This window comes from Rhipicephalus microplus, chromosome X (assembly GCF_043290135.1).
Source record: "Rhipicephalus microplus isolate Deutch F79 chromosome X, USDA_Rmic, whole genome shotgun sequence".
NCBI classification, from domain to species: domain Eukaryota; kingdom Metazoa; phylum Arthropoda; class Arachnida; order Ixodida; family Ixodidae; genus Rhipicephalus; species Rhipicephalus microplus.
The window spans coordinates 227,911,460-227,935,177 of NC_134710.1; the positions used below are offsets into that span (position 1 = coordinate 227,911,460).

General features: G+C 44.0%; 1 protein-coding gene across 1 annotated transcript in view; it reads right to left on the reverse strand.

The window, feature by feature from the left end:
* Nucleotides 1–23,718, reverse strand: part of LOC119187447 (uncharacterized) — a 176,597-nt gene that overhangs the window by 97,143 nt on the left and 55,736 nt on the right. Inside the window, exon 2 of the mRNA XM_037435559.2 lies at nucleotides 167–229. Coding sequence (XP_037291456.1) covers nucleotides 167–229 — 63 coding nt within the window. The remainder of the gene's footprint in view (nucleotides 1–166; nucleotides 230–23,718) is intronic.

Below are 23,718 nucleotides of genomic sequence, written 5' to 3' on the forward strand. Positions count from 1 at the left end.
TACAAAATCCGTTGGTAGCGAATAATCAGAGTGTATCGTCACTCAGTAGTATTTTGTTACATTTATCTGCAAAGGCAGTGAACTCGCCATACGTTGCAGACCAAATGTTTTGTTTAGAAATTAAAAAATAACTTAGATAAGACAAAAGCGTACTTTGAAAACTCACCGAACTCAACATCTTGGACAAACTTCTTTACGGATGTCGTGAACTTGCCAACAAGGTTGGACCCTTCAGAAAAAAAAAAGCAAGCATCAAACGTGGTCATTGTACACTCATATAGTAAAGAAGGAACCATGTGCAGACAGTGTACAAGCGACAAGCCAAATCATAGTCTGACCCTGCGACGCTGCCATTGCGGGAAAAAAAGTAGAAATGAATTCTCACTGTTGCCCGAATAAAGTGAATCGCATGACCATAAAAAAATCACAAACGTCCCGCGAGGCCGACGTTTTTACCAAAGTGTACGAGATGTAAGCTCACATTTCATGCTCGCCTGCTATACGGTTTGTGTGAGGCCCACATTCCTGTTCGGGCCGTCAACATGGAACTTACCTGATTACACAGTCAAGATGCATATCGTAACGGAAGTGCTCAGAGCACACGTGAGGCATATTATTCGCGCCCCTGCCCATTATTTAGCCTCACTGCCAGAAGACCGACCTCGTGCCTCATTTTGTCAGACAGTATTGCGCTATCGTACACAAATACCAACTACATTACAATTCCAGTGAGAGTTTCAACTTCCCCATGGTATGTACATGACTCATTCACAGGTTTAACTAATGGTTCCAGGTATACGGTGGACAGCCCGGCTCTCGTCTCCAGCGCTACAGCAGCTTTCACTTCTCTTCTTGTACACGTCGTACAGCGAGCATAACCATCTTAAATATTGACGCTTCAACTACAGTGGATGGGCCTGCAGGGTTGGTGATCTTTCCTGCAACAGCGACCACCACAAAGATTCGGCTATCCAACAAGATGGCATAGACAGCAGCGCAACTTGCTGCTCTCCGTAGCGCACTTAGAGTAATTCACAAGCGAAGAAATGGAGCGTGTTCAAGGACTCCAAGGCCGCACTACTGTGTTTTGTGTTCACCTTACGCCGGGGACCTCACGAACAACTAGTGCTGGAAATTAGAGAGTTACTTTACCACCTCTTCGACGAAGGACACCAAATCATGTTTCAGTGGCTTCCAAGTCACTGCGGCATATTGGGCAACGAATATGCCGACACAGCTTCTTGATCGGCACACAAGTATGGTGTAGAAAAACGGATCCAATTCTAAAGTACTGATGCTGCCATGAAAATATGGCAGATTTTTAATGAATAAGTGAAATCTTCGTGGAATCCAAGTTTACGGCACACGTGAGTGCATAGGCTGATTCCAGCCTACGTCCGGAGCCTATCGACTTGATACCACGGTTCTTTGCCAACTGCGACTTGGTGTCGCTTTCAGCACATTTTTGCCCTCAGAATCGGCGTGGAAGGCAGTGCTGCTTGCGATCGTTGCGGCAGCGATCACTTCCCTCGCTACAGCACGTGCAGACTGTCGATAGCTGCTGCGTTAGCCTGCCTTGATGACAAACATTTTCAGAACAGTCAGTGCTGGAATGCCGACATGATCTGTCTTCGCAGAGAAAATTCGTCAAGGCTTTGTTTATTGAACTTTTTGCGTGATAGCGGCTTATTGAACACACTACAAAACCCCCATTATTCTTTTTTTTTGCGCATCTACTTTTCTTTCCGCTTCCCTTCTCATCTTTCTTTCCCACTTCCCGTCGTCTTAGTGCAAGGTAGTGAACCAGATGCTACAATTCTCGTTAACCTCCTTGCCTTTCTCTCAATGCTGCCTATCACTCACCTATTCGTCAGTTCCCAATTGGGATTTGACTACCATCGTCAGTAGAAATGATTCCGGCCAAAGGAAACGTGTAACTATATCATAAGTTGAAATAAAACACTTTCCCGGATCTCGGTGGCTTCTCAGGCGTGAAAAGAAATGAATTGACTAGCTAATAAGATGAAACATGACCAATACTTCGTCCTTATCACGAGGTTGGATTGAACAACGCGTGGGTTTATTTACATATTTTTTGCTGTCCGAGGAAGGAGCAAGTATCAAGAGTGAAAGCTAACCGTGGTGGGCGGTGCGCCTGCTGTCGTATTGTTGCGCAATCGGGTGGTGACGGCAAAAATCATTATTTGGTGTTGCAAGAATCGTGAAAAAGTTTCATTGCTTCGTCATAGGAGAAAAAAACGGAAAAGAGAAAAAGGGGCCATATTCGTGAAAAGCTATTACCCTGCAATTGTACGAGCAATTTCTGTGATTCGAAGGCAGCGCTTCAGAGTTTGCAGTCTGCCATGCGTAGGAGGAGCCATGACCAACTGGTACAAGAAATAAGACATTGCCATCATGAAGCTCTAGCACAAGGGCATGATATTATATATCAATGGCTGCCTGGACATATCGGTATTACCGGAAATCAATTAGCCGATGATGCAGCCCGCTCAGCCCATGAAGAAACCCGTGTAGTCCCGATTCCTCTATCAAGGAATGATGCAGCAAGACAACTTTACCTGCTGGCTCGAGATCTCACACGCACGTTCTGGTCGTCTACCAGCTTCCAAAGGTGTCAATTTTATGAACTGGATCCTTCGCTCAAGCTAAAGCTACCATCACAACTTTCCCGCTCCGATGCGACAGTGTTATGCCGCCTTTGGTTGGGTGTTGCATTCACAAAGGTGTACTCCTTTCGCATTGGTATGGCAGACACTCCTACATGCGACTACTGCGGAGCTGAAGAGACCATCGAACACGTCCTGTGCAGCTGCGCTTGCTACGACACACAGCGATGCCAGCTCCGGATGGTTTTGAATCGACTTGACCCCGGACCATTTTGTGTGCAGAAGATACTAGGACCTTGGGCATCTGCCTCAGTTGCGCAGAAAGCAACTAAAGCACTGCTACTTTACCTTAAGTCAACAAACCTGAGCGACCGCCTGTAGACTGTGTGTGCTCCCCGAGTGTGCTCGTGATTGTGTGTACCTTCTCATCTCTCTGCAACCTCTTTTCTCCCCTTTATTCCTTCCCCAGTGCAGGGTAGCAAACCGGATGTGCGTCTGGTTAACCTCCCTGCCTTTCCTTGCATCTTTATCTTTCTCTCTTCTTCTTTCGAGTCAATTGTGGCTTTACACATGGCGTTCTTTAAAACGACCTGCCGATGACAAAAAGCACTCACGAGCAAATCATTTTTTTGGAATTTCGGCCAACGGTGTTATTGCACCGCGATATTCAAAGTATTGGCATAACAGATGAAAATTCAATTGCAGTAAGACTAAATGTTTTTCACGTTTCATACCAGACCAAATAATTGTTGCACATTAAAAACACTATCTTACTTGTTCATATTTATCGATTTTTAGATGTGAAGAAATGGTGACCCCTCTGCGAAGCCAGCGTTTCGGAATTGACGAAGATGCCTCGGCAAACACAAGTCACCTTAAAACACTAACTTCCCGTCGATGCTGTAGATGTATCTGTTGAAGTCTTCGCTTTTGTGTTATCTGTCTGTCTTACCTGTACAACGCAACACGTGCAATACGGTAAGAAAGTGGGGGAAGATTTATTCAAGAACCTAATCGCACCTTTAGATTGAAGCAAGCGAGAAGGTACACCATTCAAAAGTGCACAACAGACATTATCACACATAGATATCGTAAATTACTTGTGATTGAAAATATAAATGAGGTATTTCGTCTCAACTACAACGTAAGCACTTAATTCAGTTCACAAAGTGGTGATTCGTCCTTGTCATATTGGAGATGCAGAAACGAACCGAAAAAAAATATGTAAATGACATCTTCAGCTAAAATTTTCTTTCGTAGCACCTACGTTTTTGCTCCCGGTTTCATTAGGCTTCTGCCAACTAAATTCACACCATGCGCGTGAAGTTCATTCTCGCATGCGACGCTGTTAAAATTTGAAGAAAGCGTGAGTGCAGCGCTTGAAAATTCTCGTCTCTGCATAGTTGTAACACATGAGTGCGCGATTGGAGAGTATATGGCAGCATTCGCTTTTCGGAAAAAGTATGGTTATTTCCATTCAAAGCTGAAACATTATTTTTACATGCTCATTTATTTTGGCGTAGACCGTATTTAGGGTAAGCAGATGACTGCAATTTTAGGTGAGCATAAACGCTGAACTTCAGCCGCAAGAGCAAAATCTAGCTCGTCCAGAAGCCTATGTTTTGAGCTTTATAAGATCTCCTCTTAATAAATACTTTTTTATTAACAGTTCCTTCTGAAAGTATACAAAGCATTCATACTATAACGCTGTGTTTTTTTTTTTTGTTACAGACAGCCCCATGATTCTGAGTTACTTTGATGTTTTTGCACAGTAACTGTCTCCACTACAGAAACACGCGTCTTCTAGGAGTGTTCATTAAGTCTTATATAGAGACCGTTTCTTAACTTCGCGACACGGTCTAGCAGACTCCAAAACTCTCCGCCTGCTCTATAAATATTGCAATTCACGTCAGTGGCCAACATTGTCTCTGAACGTTGTCGCCTAGTTCATTCCTTTCTCTTTCATTTTTGCTATCACTGCGTGAAGAGATTTTCTAAGGCCCAAGCACTTGCGCGTCCCTGCGTAGCTAGCCTCATCAGTTTCCTTGGGATAAGATGGGAGACAGACTGGCGTCTGAGGCAGAAGCCCGGGATTTGTTTCCTCTGCTGCGGCTTGTTAGCATGAGATCCTTGGGCCGAAAAGCTGTACCACTTTGGGTGCCTCGAAACTTTTACTCTTTCTATACATGTATATCCTCGTTTTCAACGCTCTCAATGCTTTCTCATCCCCCGCCTTGCCCACAGCTGTTGATTTTTTGTTCTTTCAGTGCTTCACGTCAAGTTTAAAGCTATCTGCGCTACGCGCAATCTATTTTCAGTTTCAGGTCGTGGCTTTGAAAGTTTGCGCGAGTGCTCCTATTAAAGTAGCAGGGCAGGCTCGTACATTGTTCTCTTGAAGAATAAAAGGGGAAGGGAAGGATGTTTATATGAGTCTTAATGTGTTTAAGCACGACTCGACAACTGCGTCCCGAGGTTTCTTTTTTTTTGTATCTGTTGTTCGAAGGCATTACGCGACCGATAACTCCACTGCGTAGGAACTGGCATAAACTGAAAGTGGATTGATTCAGTGACGTCAATATTGTCCTCTCTTGAGTCTACAAACGAGGTTGAAAGCAAAATAAATATGTTGACGTGTTAAATTTGAACCCAGAAGTCCTCCTCATTCATGTATTACCCTGTTTTGCGAAGGTCAAACGCGGTCGACTGGTTGCTTTGAACTTTTTATTAATATAATAATAACGGTCCCATTATGAGGCATGCCATAGTGTCGAGCTCTGGTTCCCATTTGATTACTTGAGGTTCTTTTCTCTTGACTTAAAAGTAAGCAAATGACATGTTTTGCGTTTTTCTCCAACAGAAGCCCGCCCAACCGAGGTGGTCTGGTGGCCAAGGTACTCGGCTGTTGACCCGAAGGTTGCGAGATCGAATCAAGCTGCGGCGGCTGCATTTTAGATGGAGGCAAAAAATGCTGCAGGCCCGTGTGCTCACATTGGGTTGCACGTTAAAGAAGTGCAGGTGGTAAAAATTTCCGGAGGCTGCCACAGTGGCGTCTCTCATAATCATATGGTGGTTTTGGGACGTTAAACCCCACGCATCAATAAAGCAACCAATAGAAGCCCTGCCACCGAGGCCGAGAGCACAACCGTCAGCACGATCTCTGCACAGTGCCGTAGAGATGCAACTGTGGTGGGTCTAACACTTAATTTAAACAGCTTCACTCCGGCTGCAAATGCAAGACACCGAAGTGTTTGGAACGAACTGGTTCTATCGGTCGACTGCAACATATGTAAAGTGACAATTGAGCGACGTGACCCGCTGAAACGGAAGCGATGAACGAAACGGCACCCGTTGCGCTGAAGACGTTCGCTCTGCAAGTCCAATTTGAAGTCACCGGCGCGTGCTGCGGACGCAGATGCGCATTTCCGCATTCGAGGCCGCAGTTTTGCGCGTTCGCAATTTTTCTCTGTCAACTTCCGCGTAATGAAAGACGGGTGAAGGTTCCTTTTATCCTGTTGGATGCCAGTATTATCTTTTGTAGTTTGTCGTCTTCGATGCCGAAGAAATGTGTGGTGCAAGATCAGATGACAAGCCAGGGACACGTTGCAATAAATTTGCGAACGTGTCCCTGTGATGCGATGTTCCTCGCATTCTCTTTTCCCTTGTTTTTTTTTCCTTCGTCATGTACACTGCGCGCGCGTCAATCCTGCTGCGTATACTGAGTATCAATCTCAGTGATGTATTGGTCAACGTCTCCCGCTCACTCATGCTCAGTGGTCTCGCAGTAACGGAGCAGGCAATCCGTAGTCGATATGTGGCCGAATCTCTGTATCCCCGACACGCAAGGAAAGAAACGGTCGTCGTGCCCGCGAGTGTCCAGACCGGCCGCAAAACGATAAGGAGGAGCAGCGGCTGCTCTTGACCCGAGCCACCGGAGAAGGGCGGCCGGCCAGTGGGTATCGTCCATTGCTCAATGGAAGAAGCTCGTTTGTCTGGCTCGAAGAACGCGCGCGCCGGCCTCGGATTACTCTCCACGCTCTGGAGTGAGGCGCACGAAAAAAAAGTGCCTCGTGGGCGTTAATAAGGCGCCTCCGGGCCTCAATTTTGCTTCTTTTCTTTTTGATATTTTTCGCTTTGGCAAGCCCGCGTTCCTGATACTGTGCCATTGATCGAGGCTCCCTTCTTGCCACTCTGACGGAAGGGAGGAGCGAGAAACAGCGGCGAAATGTACACGCGTTATTACTCCGCTGGAGAACCCCTCCGAAGGCTTTGCTCATGAACAACGAGCTGCGGATGGGAAGGTGGAAGGGTGGAAAATAATGACAAGGTCATTAGTGCGCGGCGCGCTCCTATGGCCATCCATTCGCAAATAAGAACGTACGCAAGAGTGGGCCTCTTTTCTTTCTTTTATTTTCTTTTCTGTCATCTCCGCCTTCCCTTTCGCCTTCCTTTGGACGTTAGTCTCTAGAAGATCGCCTAAGTGGGTTTTTCCGAATGGGCAGGACAGAAGGACCACGAGGACAAGCAGATCTCTGTCGATCCGGGTCACTTCATTATCGATGGCCTCTGACTTCGAGAACGAGCCAGGAGGCAAGAGAATCAATAATTCGCGCATTTGAATTTGTGGTCAACGGTAACAACTAGGGGGAAAATAAAAGTACACGCCACCCTAATCTCCACCAAAGGAACAAGGGAATGAGCACTCGAACGAGGCGGGCGCCGAGTCCAAGTTAATTATAAGCACTAGACTTCACTCTTGCGGCTGCAGCGCGAACAGATTTTGCGGCTTAAATTTGTATTACGAAATCTGCTCCAGATTCACATTGAATAATGCTTTTTAGCCCCATTCACGAGAGAAGATTCGCCAGTAATAACCATAAGTCCTAAGAGAAACTGCTCCCTCCGTTCGTTCGGCGCTGCTGTCATTGATATCATACGCAAATGGTAGCGACAGAAAGGAATAAATGTATGTGAAGCAAAAACAGACCCACAGTGAGTATACGCTTGTGCTCCAAACATAGAAACTAGAATTGAAGCAACTGCAGACTCACTGTATATTTCTTCACGTAAGAGCAAAATGTAGCTAGAGAGTCTTGCAATTGCATTGATAATTAATTCTTGGCACGGCGGCAGCCAGCAAGCTCGCGACAAAGGACCGATAAAGTAGGAAAAGCAAACTAACGCACGGTTTGTCTTTTTTTCTGCAATCAAAGAAATGCTAGCAGCCCGCTGTGTTCCCTAGAGCTGTCGGTTCAATATTTGCACCACGTTCGCTGATAGGTGACATCGCTCTACAAGAGCCTTTTTTTTTTCAACCAGCATTCAAAGCAGGGCATTGGAACAAATGAGCCCTGCAACCACCGCGTGGCGTGGAACTATTTATACTGGCTTATGTAGATTTATTTTAGTATATTGTTTGACACTAAGAATGAATCAGATAAGATAAAACACTTTGTCGACCAGCGTATGTGAAAGGTGCGTTAATTGCTGCACACAAGATGCGGGTGAGCAGATTAATATTCAATGCATGAGCAGCTCTAACACGTGTGCTTGCTCTGGTAGTCTTGCTAAAAACACTACTGGCACAGCTTGAACATTGCGTTAAATTTTATCCACGTGGACACCGCGGTTATTCTTCTTGAACCAAGTTAAAATGCTATCCGACGTTCGCAGTGGTGCCACGGTGGCGTTTCATTGCTTGCGGTTGAGCATAAAGGACATGTTAGATTTTTGACTGACGATTGTATGAGAATGTTGCGCAAGGTGCTCAGGCACCTTGTAATTCTGCATTTGATACTATGCAGAGGTAATTGGAAGACGAATGCTTAAAATAATAACCTGCTCGGATACTTGCGGAAATACGTGGAAGGGGTTCAATTATGAGCTGTTAATTTTAACATTCATGCGCCTTCAACCAATGCTGCTTTCCGATCCCAACAAACGGGTTTGTAGTTTTAACGTTATAGTGTCAAAAAGCTTGTTTCTCAGAAATTCCTGAGTAGGCATCAGCGTCAAAGCTAATGTCGGCGCCGGCGATGACATCGTTGGTTGTGAGTGAAATATCTCGTTGGTGACCGAAAAATTGTGAAAGATGCAAGTAAAATTAATAATAAAAATTTTCGGGCATGAGCGAGCATTTAACACAGGCTGTCTGCATGGCAAGCAGATATTCCACCTTAGAGTCACCGCATTCAATAGAACTGCTTTGTTAAAAACAACAAATTTAGTGGAGGGAGACAGAATCGCGCCTGCAGGTGTAACTTGAAAATTGCGCAACGAGTGAGTGTTTCGAAGCTCCCCACCTTCTTCCCCTCTTACAAATCACTCAGACATAAATTATCATCAGCAACAGTGGAAACATGAACAAAACGAACAGTTCTGTAGGTCCACATTTTACCTTACGAACGTGTAGTGAGCCCTTCGCTCTTTCGCGAAAGGAACAATTGTGGCGTAGTGGGCACTTGACAACTGTGCGTGCAATAGGCATTCAATGGTACTTTGTAACGGTAAATGTTAAGCATGCAGTCCTTATGGCATGATGGTTTGAAATACGAGCATTATACGCAGAAAGAGGCAGCTAGACATAGACAAGTGCTTATTACCAACTGAGAGTTTAATCGGAAAGTTGTGAAATATATACCGACCGATGAAACATTTCGTAAGCACATACGATAACACCAGAGCACGTGATAACTTGACTAGCGTGCGCGAACTGTCAATAGCTCCGTCCGATAAGGAGTTTGCATTTTTGGACAGTGGCAGAGGTCATAGGCGTTAAGGAATTGCTGTAAGGCAATGTGGACGTTGCTAAGCTGGGGCTGATGTACATATATACTGTATGGGTTGTGTTATGTTCGGTTTGCCATGTGGTCTTATCGTATGTTTCATCTGTCAGTACATATTTCACAGCTTTTCAATTAAACTTTCAGTTGGCAGTGAGTTCCTCTCTGTGTCTTATCTGTCTCTGTCTACGTATCACGTTCCTATTTCAAACCATCATGAATCACCAACCCAACACTCGCCCATTTCGACAACTTACGGCATGGTTCAGGCATTCACCGAGAACCGAAGCACGCTAGTGATTCAGAAGGCGATGCTCACGATGTCCGAACACGCTATGGCAATCTCCTCTTAAAGGCGAAGCTCAAGCTCAAGAGTGTGCGTGCGTGCGTGCGTGCGTGCCTGTGTGTGCGTGTGTGTGTGTGTGTGTGTGTGTGTGTGTGTGTGTGTGTGTGTGTGTGTGTGTGCGTGTGTGTGTGCGTGTGTGTGTGCGAGAGAGAGAAAGAGCAACCATTATTGCTACCTTGAAGTTCATATGTGCAATAACTTCCTATTCCTCCTTGCAATGCTGTAGAGACCACACAAAATCATTCCATAAATGAGTATCATATCATTAGTTAACAATAAAAATAGGACTATATTTACATTTGAGCCAGTAATCACTTGAATGCAGCCGAATTGGCACTACCCTGCTTAATGTTGCACTTGTCCACGATTTTTTATTTTTTTTATTCAGGTTCAATTTGACGAACATACTACAGCCACAAAATATCTGAACTTTCAACCCTCGTGACTATTTTTTCATTATTTTTATTCCTTGACAATGAAGAGCTCATTTCACATAAATTGCGGGATTGGTGTCGTTGGTTGTCAGCGAAAAATCCTCATCTTGTTCATAACCGTAAAATCGAGAAATATGCAAAGAAAAACAAAAAATCAGTCTACGTGGCAAACAGGTGCTCTACCGCAGCGTCATGGTACTGCTCAAACGTTCTTCAGAAAAAAAAACGCACTATACGAATGTCATATAGTGCAATGAAATATAAAAATAAAAAAAGTCGTTCGAGAAAGAAGCGCACCCATGCAATCTCTATAGCAAGCAGTTTATGTGTTTCCTCAGCGTTCTTATAAAACGAGCCATCACTTCAAATTGCAATTCATGTCGACAGTTTCAATTTATGAGGGCGGTTATTTCAGCAACGTGTCCTTCATACCACAGTTGCCCATACCAAGGTGTCCTGCCAACCAGTTTTCTTTTGTGTGTGTGTGTGTGTGGGAGGGGGTGGGGAAGGGATTTTCGGAGAAAAGCACTATATGAATGTGGAAGGAGTTTTTTTGTTCTTTGATGTAATATTGCGTGGCAGTAGTGCAGAATCGTGCGAAGTGTCAGAACACGTGAATTACACAAAGTGTGGGTATTTTAGAGGCTCAGCATTTACAAAGTACTCAGACATATATAATCAGCAGAACTGCAAAATCCACAAAAAAGGGAGCAGCTGCTCAAGTTCACGTGTTGCCATACGTTAGGCGGGCTGCACAAGCCGGTAGAGCTTCGGACATGTGGCACCAGCCATCTAGCCCCTAAGCCCCTTTCCTTTTCCTCAATGAAAGCTATTATTATTCTTATGAACGCGCAGCGGGCCCTTCACTGGTTGAGAAAAGGAAGCATAATAGCGTAGTGGGCACTTAACAACTTCTAGGATTGCTTCATAGCTAAGACAGTTTGAAATGTCCAATGTTAAACGCGTCTCCTTACGGCCCGGTTGAGACATGCGATAAGAACCGAAGCTAGGCAAGCATTTGAGGAGGGGATGCACAAGGGGCCCGACTACGCTATCACGTTCTACTCTTGATCGTGAAGCTCAAGTCTACTCCAAGTTTGTTTCAATCGTCACTTAGTTTGCATAATTATGCAAACCAGCGGACGTAGCCATTGCGGCCGACGACTCCCAAAGTGATTTGAAGACATCTCGTACCCTACCCGAATACAGGACGCAATAAAACCGCAATAGGATCGCGGAGCTGACAAACTGTTTCCACAGAGAGCTTTCGTTTACTTCCAAGCACATCTCGTTTACGCCGAAATAGTTGTGCGCGCATTTTACCACCTTACTTTTTTGTGTGTGTGTACAAGCCGCGTACGGGAAGTGCTCTGACGCCATCTCTTTTTATTTTATCTTGGCACTCCTTTATTTCATGCGTATCGGGCACCTGTGTTATTTTCTGTGATGGTGTCATCACTCTGTTCCGTCGGTATCATGAAAAATCGAAAGAGCAGGAGCTGCTGCCATAACTATCGCTACGCGCGGTTTGGGACACGCCTTCTGAGCACTCGTACAGTTTGACACAAAAGGCAGCCTTTCCCATCACTGTGGTCGGTGGAGGGCGCGAGCGTAGTCCAGTGATGTTCGACTACTGATGGCGATAAAGTACCGTAGCATAAAGTATGTTAGTTGGCGAGAGACACGCACCCTGTCACACTTTCCAATATCAGGAGTAGTAAGCACTGAAAGGAGTTTTTTTCTTCACACTATACGTAGGGTGGCGGTGCACGCTTTACAGAAAGTCACAAGGCGACTGTAGCCGCGGTAAGCTTATCTACAGACTACAGATGAAAAGGTTCTGACTACGTGCCGCATCAGTGTATAAGTTAGGCCTATTTCAGTGAACACTTGAATATGCAAACTATCTGAGCGACGCGCGAGATGCGGCGTTAAATGCAATCATAAGTCTGAGTCTTCGTCAGGCAGGTTAAACATGAAGCGATTGAAAAAAAAAAAATCCTGAAACGTGCTTAGTGGCAGAAACCTCACACATTTATTATAGTGCCGCTAAAGAGAGTGCCCAGCCAGAATTATGACTGCTTTGCATTTTTCATTATTTACCCGAAATTGTTCTGGACCACTTCATCTACTGAATGGCGTGCCACAAGAGAGCATAATATATCGTATGCTTTTTAACTTTGACATTAGCAATATAACTAATACTGATCTAATACGCCAATGACATTACTCTTCTTTCCAGTGATCGACATCCACAAAAATTAATGGAACGATATGAAAACTTCGTCAATAAGCTACCTCAACGGAATGTGTTCGCCATGTGGTGAAACAGCCACATTACAGAATATCCTCTGCACGTGCCAAGATACGGACTCGAGCTTCACACTGGAGGACTGGGAGATGCTTTTACGCAGCCCCGCTCTCACTGATCAAATCACGGCTGTCCAGTGGGCCAGCGAGGTGGCCGGCAGGCTCGGTTTGCCGCTTCTTTTATGGGACTGACCCGTGTGCGTGACTCCGTCACGTTCCGCAGGACGAAAATAAAGTTATTTTTCTTCCTTCCTTCATTGCTCATTGGCGTGTTGCCTAAAAAATTCTACAAAAGTAAGGTGTTGTTATTTTGCGAGAAACAAAGCTTTTTTAGGGATCAAACTTTATTGTGTGCTGGTAAAAAACTGCATATTGTTGATGAGCATAACATATTAAGCGTTAGTTTTTTTAGCACATTGTGTTTAGCACATATAGCATATACAGGCACCCGGAAGATGTCTGCAAAAAAAAACTGTCTGTTACAACAGGTATTTTGTCGGAATGTCTGTATCATATTGTACCCAACGCAAATCTCAAATTCAGTATGCTTTGTATCCTTCCCATTTTAATTACTCTATCTTAGTGTGGACAACCACAAGAAAGCAAACATCATGCAACTTGTATTCTGCAAAGGAAGGTGATTTAACACATTGTCAGCTTGTGTTTTTAGAAACAAAGCACCAGATTTTTCAAAGCACGAGATAACTATACCAGAATATTTCTACCTTTTTCTCTTGGCCAATTTCATTTTTCTCAAGTACTGCCTTCCTTTTTTTTTATATCTGCTGCATATTTGACACCAAGAGTCATATCTACCAATATGAGAGATGGGGATACGAGATGTGTTACGTTGTTTTATAATATGCGCAACTTACAGTCATTACAACGCAATTTGCGAATCACATTAAATAAATGCCAAGGTATAACGAGTTCATCAGCCAAGGAACTTCGTATACACTTTGCATGAGATGATTTATTCTATTTTTTAATTGTTTTTGTTATCGTTTCTCAAGAGCCACTATCTTTACTTTTCCGTAAGTGTAACCATAGACCACAGTATTTATTTTTTCTGCTGTGTCGAATATGTTGTTTTGTTTTCATATTTGTAATTAGCCAGATTTAACTGCTCAAAGTAATCTAAATAGTTTATTTTATTTTGAATGTCTAACAACGCCGCATTCCTTTTAAATTTCTTGACACTACCACCACGTATGCCACGTAAAATGCCATCGACGCAGTTAAGTTGTTTCTCCCCCATCTAAATGTCACTGCCGTGGCAGAGAATCTAAACCGTGCCCTCGAGCTGAGCTGTGCGACACCTCTTATGCTAAACAACCATGGTATGCAAGAGTCATTTTTTAAAGTATTTCTATTATATTCATCTACTCAGCTAATTAAGGACATCTTTTTTGGTAATTACGCGTGTAATGTTTTATTGATTGTTCATCGAAATGACATATTGACACGAAAATCACTGATGAAGCGAGAGAACACTCGGCAGTAACAAAATACTAAGTGCTAAGTGGGCTCAAAATCGCGAATAAGTGTAAAGCGGACTCGAAATCGCAAATAATTAGTTTTCCAAGGTGTTCAATCTCTTATTCAAAGCAAGAGAAAACGAGAGCTACAAAAGTCGCAAAAATATCCAAAAGCCACAGCGAACAGTTTTCCAATTTCAATATAGAAGGTCTTTTCTCTCCTGATCAACGTCTTTCCTCAATTTTTGTCTTTTTTACCTGTCTCCCTCCTCTCTCACTTGTTCCAGCATAAATCGCCCGTCTCCTTCCACCCATGTAATCTCAGCTGCGCATTCGGGAAACTTCGCTGACACCAGATCGACTAGAAGGGTTTCTTGCGATATACCTTCAACACTGTCAGCTCAGGTATATCACTTTCTTTCTGAATGTGTCCACGCGCGCTTCATATTTCCATAGAGCGTTTGCTCATGAGCATAAAAATGTAATTTGCCAACGAAGAAATTTGTGCCTCTCGCGTGGCACAAAAAAAAAATAGACTCGCAAAAGAAAAAAAACAGAGCACACTAAAGGGAAGTGAACCCAAACTGGAGACCCTTACTCAAGTTTTCCATTTTCGTCCGGAAAATGAGGGGCCCCGTAATAATGTCGATTAGGAAGCGGGCGTAATAAAGCGAACCTGAGCAAAATTGCGCTAAGCTTTTGACGTAGCACGGCAGGCGTGGAAGAAAGGTACACAGTTCCAAAGCTGCTGTGTTCCCTCCCCCTTCTTTGCCCTTCCGAGTAAAATATGGCGGAGGCGCATGAGTAATCATTTACCGGCTTGTTTGTTACGGTGGTAGCTTTTACGCTTCTACAACCTTTACACTCCCCCAGACGAATTAGTGCCCGCGGGCTGCATTCGTTAACATTAAGCTCATTCTGGTCCCTCGCTCCTGGTACTTTCAGCCAGCTCCCGCTTTTTTTTTTATCTCTTTGGACATTTTTGTTTCCTCTGGAATCCCCACGGTGGGTTCTGCGCCTCGCTCCAATAATTGATAAGCTTTGGCCTCAATCGAAGCTGCTTATTTATTGCGCTTTCAGCGCCGCTAGTGTTGTTATCTCTGCGACCATTTCTCTCGTAGAGTTCATTTTCGTCTTCTCCGGTTCTTTAAACAGCTCATGCAGCTTGACAAGAAACGCCTTTGCTGCGAAAGCGCTGCCCACACTCGCACCTCATCAAGAGCGTTTCTATTGTTTTCATTTTTTGTGTTTTAGTTTGTCAGCGAGCTTAAACGAATTTAGTCATGGTGTTAGGAGAAACACCGCTCATCATGACGTGCCACTGTGCATTTTTGTAATATTTATTTAATGCACATTGTCTCTAGTTTTTGGTTGGACATCGGAAAAAAATTAAATCAATACATTTGGTGAAGACCAGTTGAAAAAAAGGAAAAAAAGAAAATCAAGAGCAACGGCTTTTTCCTTGACTGTGTCAGTAATGAGGATAAAATGCGTCATGTGTGCGACCTCATTCTTAATTGCACCCATAAGTTAATTTTCAAACGATGCGTGTGGAGAGCTTTTACAATTTTTGTTGTCATGATAAGAATTATTCATGCATTACGCAATGAAGCAAGAGCACACGTATATATCCTCCTCTTGCTCTTGCTGCTTTTGTTGGCTTTTTGCTTAATTAACACAATGTATTGTTGAGACAGAGCGAGAATATGGATGAAAAAAGAGCAGGGTGGTTAGCCATGACTGAGCCTGGTTGGCTACCTTGCACTGGGGAAGGGGAATACGAGTTAGACAGCGAGAAAGAGAGAAAAGTCACAGATGTTGTCGACGTAACGCCAGTTCTGTGCTTAATATCACAAACGGTGTGTCACAGCCGCGTCTTCCTAAAACTGTGGTATGAATGACACGTTGCTGAAATAACCGCCCTCATCAATTGAAGCTGTCGACATGAATTGCAATTCGAAATGATGGCTGGTTTTATAATAACGCTGAGGAAACACACAGAAGTGCTTTCATATATGAGATCATTGTTTAAATTTGGCCTCTATTTGATAATAAAACAAAGCAGTTGAGTAGTACCAGATAAAATGAACGCCGTATTTCTCAGCTGATCTGTTGGCCCGCAATGGGTGTTACTGGGGCATCAGTTTGAAATTAGGCATTTCTGCTGCGTTTCAGCATTTGTGTACTATTTTCATAGGTTGGGAGTTACAAAATAAAACAGTCAGGTTGTGCCTTTGTTTAATTTCTAAGGCTATGCAGTATTTTTAGGTAATCACTCACTGATTATGGAACCTCTGCTGTCTTAAACCGATGGTTTCACCGAAAGCAGGCGCTGCAATATCAAAGTGGCACTGGCGTCAACTTTCTGAAATTCGACCAAGGCTTCCGCAAACGTAACAACTAACGTATTCAGTGCTTCTGAAATGCTGTCTATAAACTTATCATGACTTGAGTTTTTTCTATTGTTGAACTGACTGAACGGATATTTTTTGTCGCGGCGGCAGGGACATAATTCTTGAATATTAGTCGATAAAAAATTGGCCCCGTATCTGCATATTACACTGCAAATGTCGTCAAAAGACGATAGTCTTGCGTCTGGAGAGAGTGAAGAAAAAGTTTGTTTGATTATCTGCGCAAGAAAATCGGTGAATGGTATTCTGGAGGCGCTGCTTTAGAGTGCCTCGAGCGTGCAGTGGAGGCCAACGAGCGCATCGAGTCACGCCCCACGTGAGACATACTGGCAGTTATCTTAGAAAACGAAGCGTGCGCACGGCGTGCGTGCCCGTCTCGGAGGTGATAAGTTGTAGAACGCAAGGCGACGGGCAGGTGCCACCACCGTGTCGTCTTAGCAAAGCGTTGGAAACGCTTGCCTTTTCGCACAAGAGTTGCGTGGTCAGCGCAGCCTGATAAGCGCTGCGGTGCTTAGAATTACTCATGTATGGCTTTTCTTGTAAAATATATACATACTAACTATTCAGGAGTTGTTATGGTGCCTCAGATATGCGCTATAATTGCTTTTTTAATTGAAAATCACACAAGTATGAACGCTGAACCTTGAGCAATATTGGTGTGCACTGCGGATGGGATCGGCCGTTTGCGGTTTAGTCTGGTCACTCTCGTGCCTTTAGGGTACCATCAGGGTAGACAGACAGACAAACGAACAGACAGACCAAAATGTTTGCGTTGAAGGTCGCCAAGAAAAACTATCGTCTTAAAAAAACTGTTATGACGTGTGCTACCATGATGCATGCGCTTTCATTTACAGGTCGAAGTACTGGACCGTAAAAGGAAGCAAACTCATCCTTCCTCGTCCATTAGTTACACGAATCAACAATACTGCGCATTCTCGGTCACTTACCTGTATTCACTCTGCGTTTCGCACCATATACTCGTATGAAATATGAAATGACAACACCGCGCGCAGTGGAGGACAAGTATCAATCAACATTTGAGTCAAACAGCAAACTGAGGTCCCCGTGGGTGAAGCCCTTATTCCAGAGCCCCACTGGTTCGGAGGAAATGTTGGCGAAAGCGCAATATTTTTTGGTTCAACAGCTACCACATCGCGTTTCTATAGAAACTCATTCCGAATGTAGGGAGTGTGTTAGCGAGTGCTATGAGCAAATAAGGAAAAGTGGGTGAAGAATGAAAGCCCCGAATTGCTTTTTAAAGGTAGTTAGGGGGTAGCAAAACAGGAAAAAAAAAAGAGGGTGGGGAAGGGGTAAAAACTTTCTACGCAGTCTCGCTTGCGAGTTTGATGCGCAAGCGTTCAGCTACATTGTAAGCAATGGCCGTCCCCGGAACGCTGTTTTGTTATGTTGCAACTGGCTTGCTCTGGAAAGGTCGCCGCTTTGGGGCGGCACCAGCCTTTCCTCTCCTCTGTGTAGCACTGGTCAGCGTCTCGAACGGCGCTGTGTTGCACGTGGCTACCGTGGATGCCTAAACACGTATTTGGCGTCGAAATTTCACGAAGTTAAGTTTTCTGGCGTTTACAGCTTTGCCTGTCGGCTTTACAACTTCTCCTGTAGAGAGCTTGTTTTTTTTTCCACTTTCACTAAATTCAACGTAGCCTTCGTAAAATGTTACCGCTACAACGCATTCATGTATAGGTGACGTATCACATGTAGAGGTCACATGTAGAGGTCACATAAAGCGGCATTTGTGGCACCTTGACTTGTTTCCTTTGGGTTTGCCCACCCCGTCTTTCAAAATAAATGCTTACCAACTATCTCTGCTTTCTCTTTTATTTATTTCTATTACTCTAAGCCATTTGTCATTCTTCTTATACTAATCTTAACAATCTGGCTTGTTTAGCTTCTTTAATTGCTATTTGTTAGTTCCATGACTTCATCATTGTTTTAGCGGAGTTTGTGGTGTCTTGAATTTTTTTCTTGCGCTCATGTTTGCACGCCTGCTTACTTAGAATAGGTCTCAAATATTCGTATTTCTCGAGCATGGGTGATGACCTAGTGATTATATACCACAGTTCAAATTTATGTTCAATTTCCTCTTCATATCAGCGATCGTCCTTTGCTACAAAAAGACGAATGGACAGTTTTGTGGTTCAATCGGCATAGAGATGCACACGCATTTAGGCTTTCATGACGGTAAGCTTCGAATCGCTCACCTACGTGGTCTTAGTTAGGACAAAAAAAAAAAGCCATAGAGTAAGTTAATATAGATATAGAAGAGTCGAAAAACTAATGTGGAAAAACTAAACGTTCCTAGGGTTATCTGGTAATAGTAAAAGTCTCAACAAAAATAACACTATGTCTGCAATCCAAGTTACAAATGGTGATAAAAAACAACAAAAAATTCGGCGAATCCCACGTACTTGAGAATCCACATTATGCGAAGCATGTGGAGGGAAGGTGACCGTGTTGCAATTTTTTTATTGTGTGACACGTCATGAAGTGACGCTAAATATATGTACAAACATTGCACACAGAGACCTATGTTGAAGAGTTGCAGATGTTTATATAACCAGTCGTTTGCACTTGCGCAACCATGCCAACTGGAGCATACGTATTAGCAAAACCAGAAGCTGATATGAAGCGCTGATGCTCGCGAGGGTGCTGGCCCTGAACATTGCCATATAAATCAACTACAGGGCATGACAACTAACCACAATTGACGTTAACTCGACATGACGGATGTATGAAAGGAGCACATGTGTAATTTTTATAAAATTGGGTAGGCAGCACTGCAACCACAATTGATGTTTCAAGAAGATTAACGTCTGTTTGAAAAGTAGTTCCGAGACCTGGCTTATCTTTGTGGTAAAATGCTTCATTGGCACCCAGAATGCTTGGGTTCCATTCCAGGTGGGAATCGTCGGGTCTACGCTACCAACATCAGGTATTTCTTAACACTCGCGCGTTAAAATTGACCATGTGTGTTATCGTCGTTCCTGAGCAGATACGAAACTTCAATCACATGTGGCACATACCCGCCTGTCAGTATGTCCCATTGTCTGGCGGGAAATGTTCGACGACGTACGCGACGGGATTGTGACATTATTCATGCCTTGACGAGCACGTCGCATTCGTCAAACCATCTTACCCTCTCATGCTAATTTGGTTCACGCCAAGTAAATGGGGTGACCACGAGAGCACCCAAATGTAAGCGGCTAGATAGATAGATAGATAGATAGATAGATAGATAGATAGATAGATAGATAGATAGATAGATAGATAGATAGATAGATAGATAGATAGATAGATAGATAGATAGATAGATAAATAGATAGATAGATAGATAGATAGATAGATAGATAGATAGATAGATAGATAGATAGATAGATAGATAGATAGATAGATAGATAGATAGATAGATAGATAGATAGATAGATAGATAGATAGATAGATAGATAGATAGATAGATAGATAGATAGATAGATAGATAGATAGATAGATAGATAGATAGATAGATAGATAGATAGATAGATAGATAGATAGATAGATAGATAGATAGATACGCTCAAAGTCACCGAACTTCGCTAAGAAATGCTTCGCATTTAAAATCGCCCGAAAATACTGTAATCTTTAGAGGATCAAAAATGCACAACATTAATGGTGTGAGAGCGACAGAGAAATATGTTAATGAAGAGCTGCAGATGTTTGCCTGGCTATTCACCTGACGTCGCTATGGTACGTATAGTCTACATTTACAGATGACATGACTAAGATCTTCTGGGATGATACACGTCAGCCACACAGTGGTGTGTCCTACAGTACCATCTTGTTTCTAAAGAAGTTGGTGTATGCGACATTCAATCTGACCATAAAGGTGAGCGCGGTACTTAATTGACGAGTACGGGACAGAGAGAACACACGCAAGCACTTGTGTGTGTTATCTCTGTTTTGTCCTGCGCGGTCAATTTCCTGCAAGGCTTATCTTCATGAACATGCTACACCAACATGCCCAACAAACCACCCTTGCTAACTTTGGTCTGGAGTGGTGCCAGAATGTTTCCTTTTGCTTTTTGAGGTCCCGCGGCATACTGAAGCGACGCTATCGATCAGTCTAGTAAACAGGCCTATTCTGGTGACTAGCGTCTATCCGGGTGAATTCCTGGAGGGGGTGCACGTTAAAGAACCCCAGGTGGTCGAAATTTCCGGAGCCCTCCACTACGGCGTCTCTCATAATCATATAGTGGTTTTGGGACGTTAAACCCCACGTATCAATCAATCGAATTCCTGGAGGTGCCAGGCGTGTCCCAATGCGAGTGTCTCAGCGCCTTTTTTCGAGAAAGGTATCTCGGTGATTTATCTCGAGGCGTCATGCCCAGTATTTGCAGTGTCAACAGGCTGGCCGTAACCTTGTATTCCGCAGTGTGTAGGTATCCGCTGCCGAATAATGCGGTGGTGGAGGTCGCAGGTTCTCTTGCACATGTGTTTGATGTTCATAACGAGTTGGTTCTGCGTACATGGAGACTTCATAAACTGTAGCACCGCTCTTGAGCCGGTAAAGCCGATCCGAGTCTCGCATGTCTGCTCAACAATATAGTCAAAATCAGCCCGTAGTGCTGCCAGTTTAGTGGCTGAACGTGAGTTGCAATGACTGAGGATGGCAGAGATGGTAACATTAGCAGTTGGAATCCAGACACCAATGACGGATATTGTAGGCGTAGCAGAGCCATCAGTGTAAATATGATGGTGAGCTTTGTAGCAGTTTTTTGTGTGCTGCGGAGTACTGGTGCGAGTGTACGTCACTTGTTCTTGAATTCAGGCACGAAAGTGACTATTCCACGAACGTGTTTTCCACGATGTTTCCGTAGGCATTGATGTGCTTTGAAAATGAAAGGAAGGGCAAGTTCCGCACCACAGAACCACCCTCTAAAGCTCGCGGATGACCCAGCACTCTGGTGGCATAATCCAAATGGACACAATGAAACACCTGCTGCAGAGCCATGGGAGATGACAAGCGTCTGCTTTCGGCAAGGGCTCCAATGCTTGATTCATTTTTTGGTAGCTCAAGGGCTTCCTCGGGGCTTTTGCTTGAGCACCACTCAGTCCTTGTATATTGGTGCGGGAAATGCCATGTAACGCAGAATGCCTTCACCGAGAGCCGTATACATTTGCAGCAGGGGATTAACTGAGCAGCCACCGGCGTTACTTGATGACAAGTGGTAGATGCTCGCGTATGAAGCAACTTTTTCCCTTAATATCTGATTGTGGTGTGTCAACGTGATTGGCTTGTCGATTGTCACTCACAGAAACTTGTTACTGGTTGCGTACTGAACAGGAGAATGCACTACCTTTAAGGTGTAAGGCAATACACCTTGCCTCGTAAAAGTAATGAGCACACATTTATTGGTTACATCGTTATACCTCATGGGAGCAAGAATGTTTTGATTAAATGGATACTTTTGTGTAATCTTTCTCATAGGAAACGTCTATTGCGGCCACTGCTCCGTATACAAATATCTGCATATTGAGAGGATTCAGGCGATGCAGGAATGTGGTTCTTTTGTTCAATGACAGAGATTTTGAATGAGGTTGAACTTGGAACACCACCCTGCAGAACTTCTCGATGTACTGTGAGCGGAGCTGTGTCACTTTCTTTTGTTAACATGTATACTGAACAATATGTGAGGTAGGGTACGATCCAGTAGTACGCATGACCTCCTACTCCTACAGACTTCAGGCCGCATAGGATGGATCCCTGAGCCACGTTATCGAACGCTCCCTTGATGTCGAGGAGCACACGGCTAGTGATGTTGCTTACAGATATGTTGAACTTTACACTGTTAATGAAACTAATAACACCGCCCATGGTTGTGCGGCCCAAACGTTTGTCGAGAATATGCATTCTTGTTCATGATTCGAGCCGTACCAATACCATCTTCTTCATAAGTTTTTTACGCAGCTGAGAAGATCTGGAGTTGAGGTTCTTTGGAGACTTGCCAGGCTTGAGAACAGAAATAACATGAGCTCATTTCCATCATGGTTGAAGACGCCCACTCTCTCTGCTGGCGTTAAATACGGCAAGTATAGACGCTTCTTCGCCTTGTCATCTAAAGGGGTTAACTCGGAGTAACTAACACACGGTCTATGAGCTGATGCCTTGTTCACCGGTGCCAAAGCGACAAGCAGTTCCACGACTGAAAAAGGTTCACCCGCCTCAGTGGCACTCGGCGTCGGTGAAACCTGTCGTTCTGCACGAGGAAATGTTGCTTGCGCCATTACTGCAGTGATGATCGAGTAGAAAGCTTTCGCCACGTCCAACTAGCTGCTTTTATGGGACAGAGCAACTGCACTGAAGGAGTGCAGTTGTCTTTTTAAGCTATGAACAATACCCGATATTCCTGACACCTGCTTTCTCGGGTCAACTAAAAGAAGGCCCGCCATCGCCTCATGTCTAGCTTGACCAGGTGATGCACAGATTTGCTTTTGCGTTCACTTAGCTTCAAAAATATCACCTGCGGACAATATGTCTTTCGAATCGGCGGCGAATTGCACGGATCCTCTACTACCCAGCGTGGGCCGTCGAATAAGTTAGAAGTGGTTCTAGATGGTTAGTGCTGCTTTGTTTTGTTCGATTCAGCGCAGCCACAGACTCCTCGTACGTCATTTCAGATGGGTTTGAATTTTCGATTGCAACGTTACACACCTTTCAATTAGTGCAACGAACCACCCTTCTCTGTGAGTTCCGCTTAGGACAGGAGATGTAGGTGGGCGCGTGGTCACTGCCATGTCTTTCGATATAATAAAACCTGGTCACCGCAGCCATGAAGCGCGCAGAGGCAACATGGTGACATTTAGGGCGTTGCATCAGTCATTGTTGAACAAGGTTGGCTGCAAATCATTAAGCACGATAAGAAATAGGTAGAACGAAATTTTTGAAATAAAAACACTGTAAAATGGCAAAACAGCGGTTAGTTACGCTGCGTGTCTTGCCGCCAGGCCTGCATAGGACTGCAAAAGTTAAGTGGTGCTGTTTATATTCTCTTCTTGAATATTAAACGTCATGCTGAAGGATGCCTTTGAAAATTTAGATATTGATGCTCTTTGATTTTAATGCATGAAAACAACAAATCGTATATTGGTATGGTGATTTTCTCTCTCCAGAACAACAAAACTAGCACTGTAGAATACATTACGAGAAGTTCGTGGAATCATCGACTATAAGGCTCAAATTTACATCGACTTCTGTGGAGAATTTCTTGACTCTTTGTGTGCGGCGTGCGTTTAGTCCAAGATGCATTCTCAGAAAAATTGATGGTGTGTTGTCGATAACGGA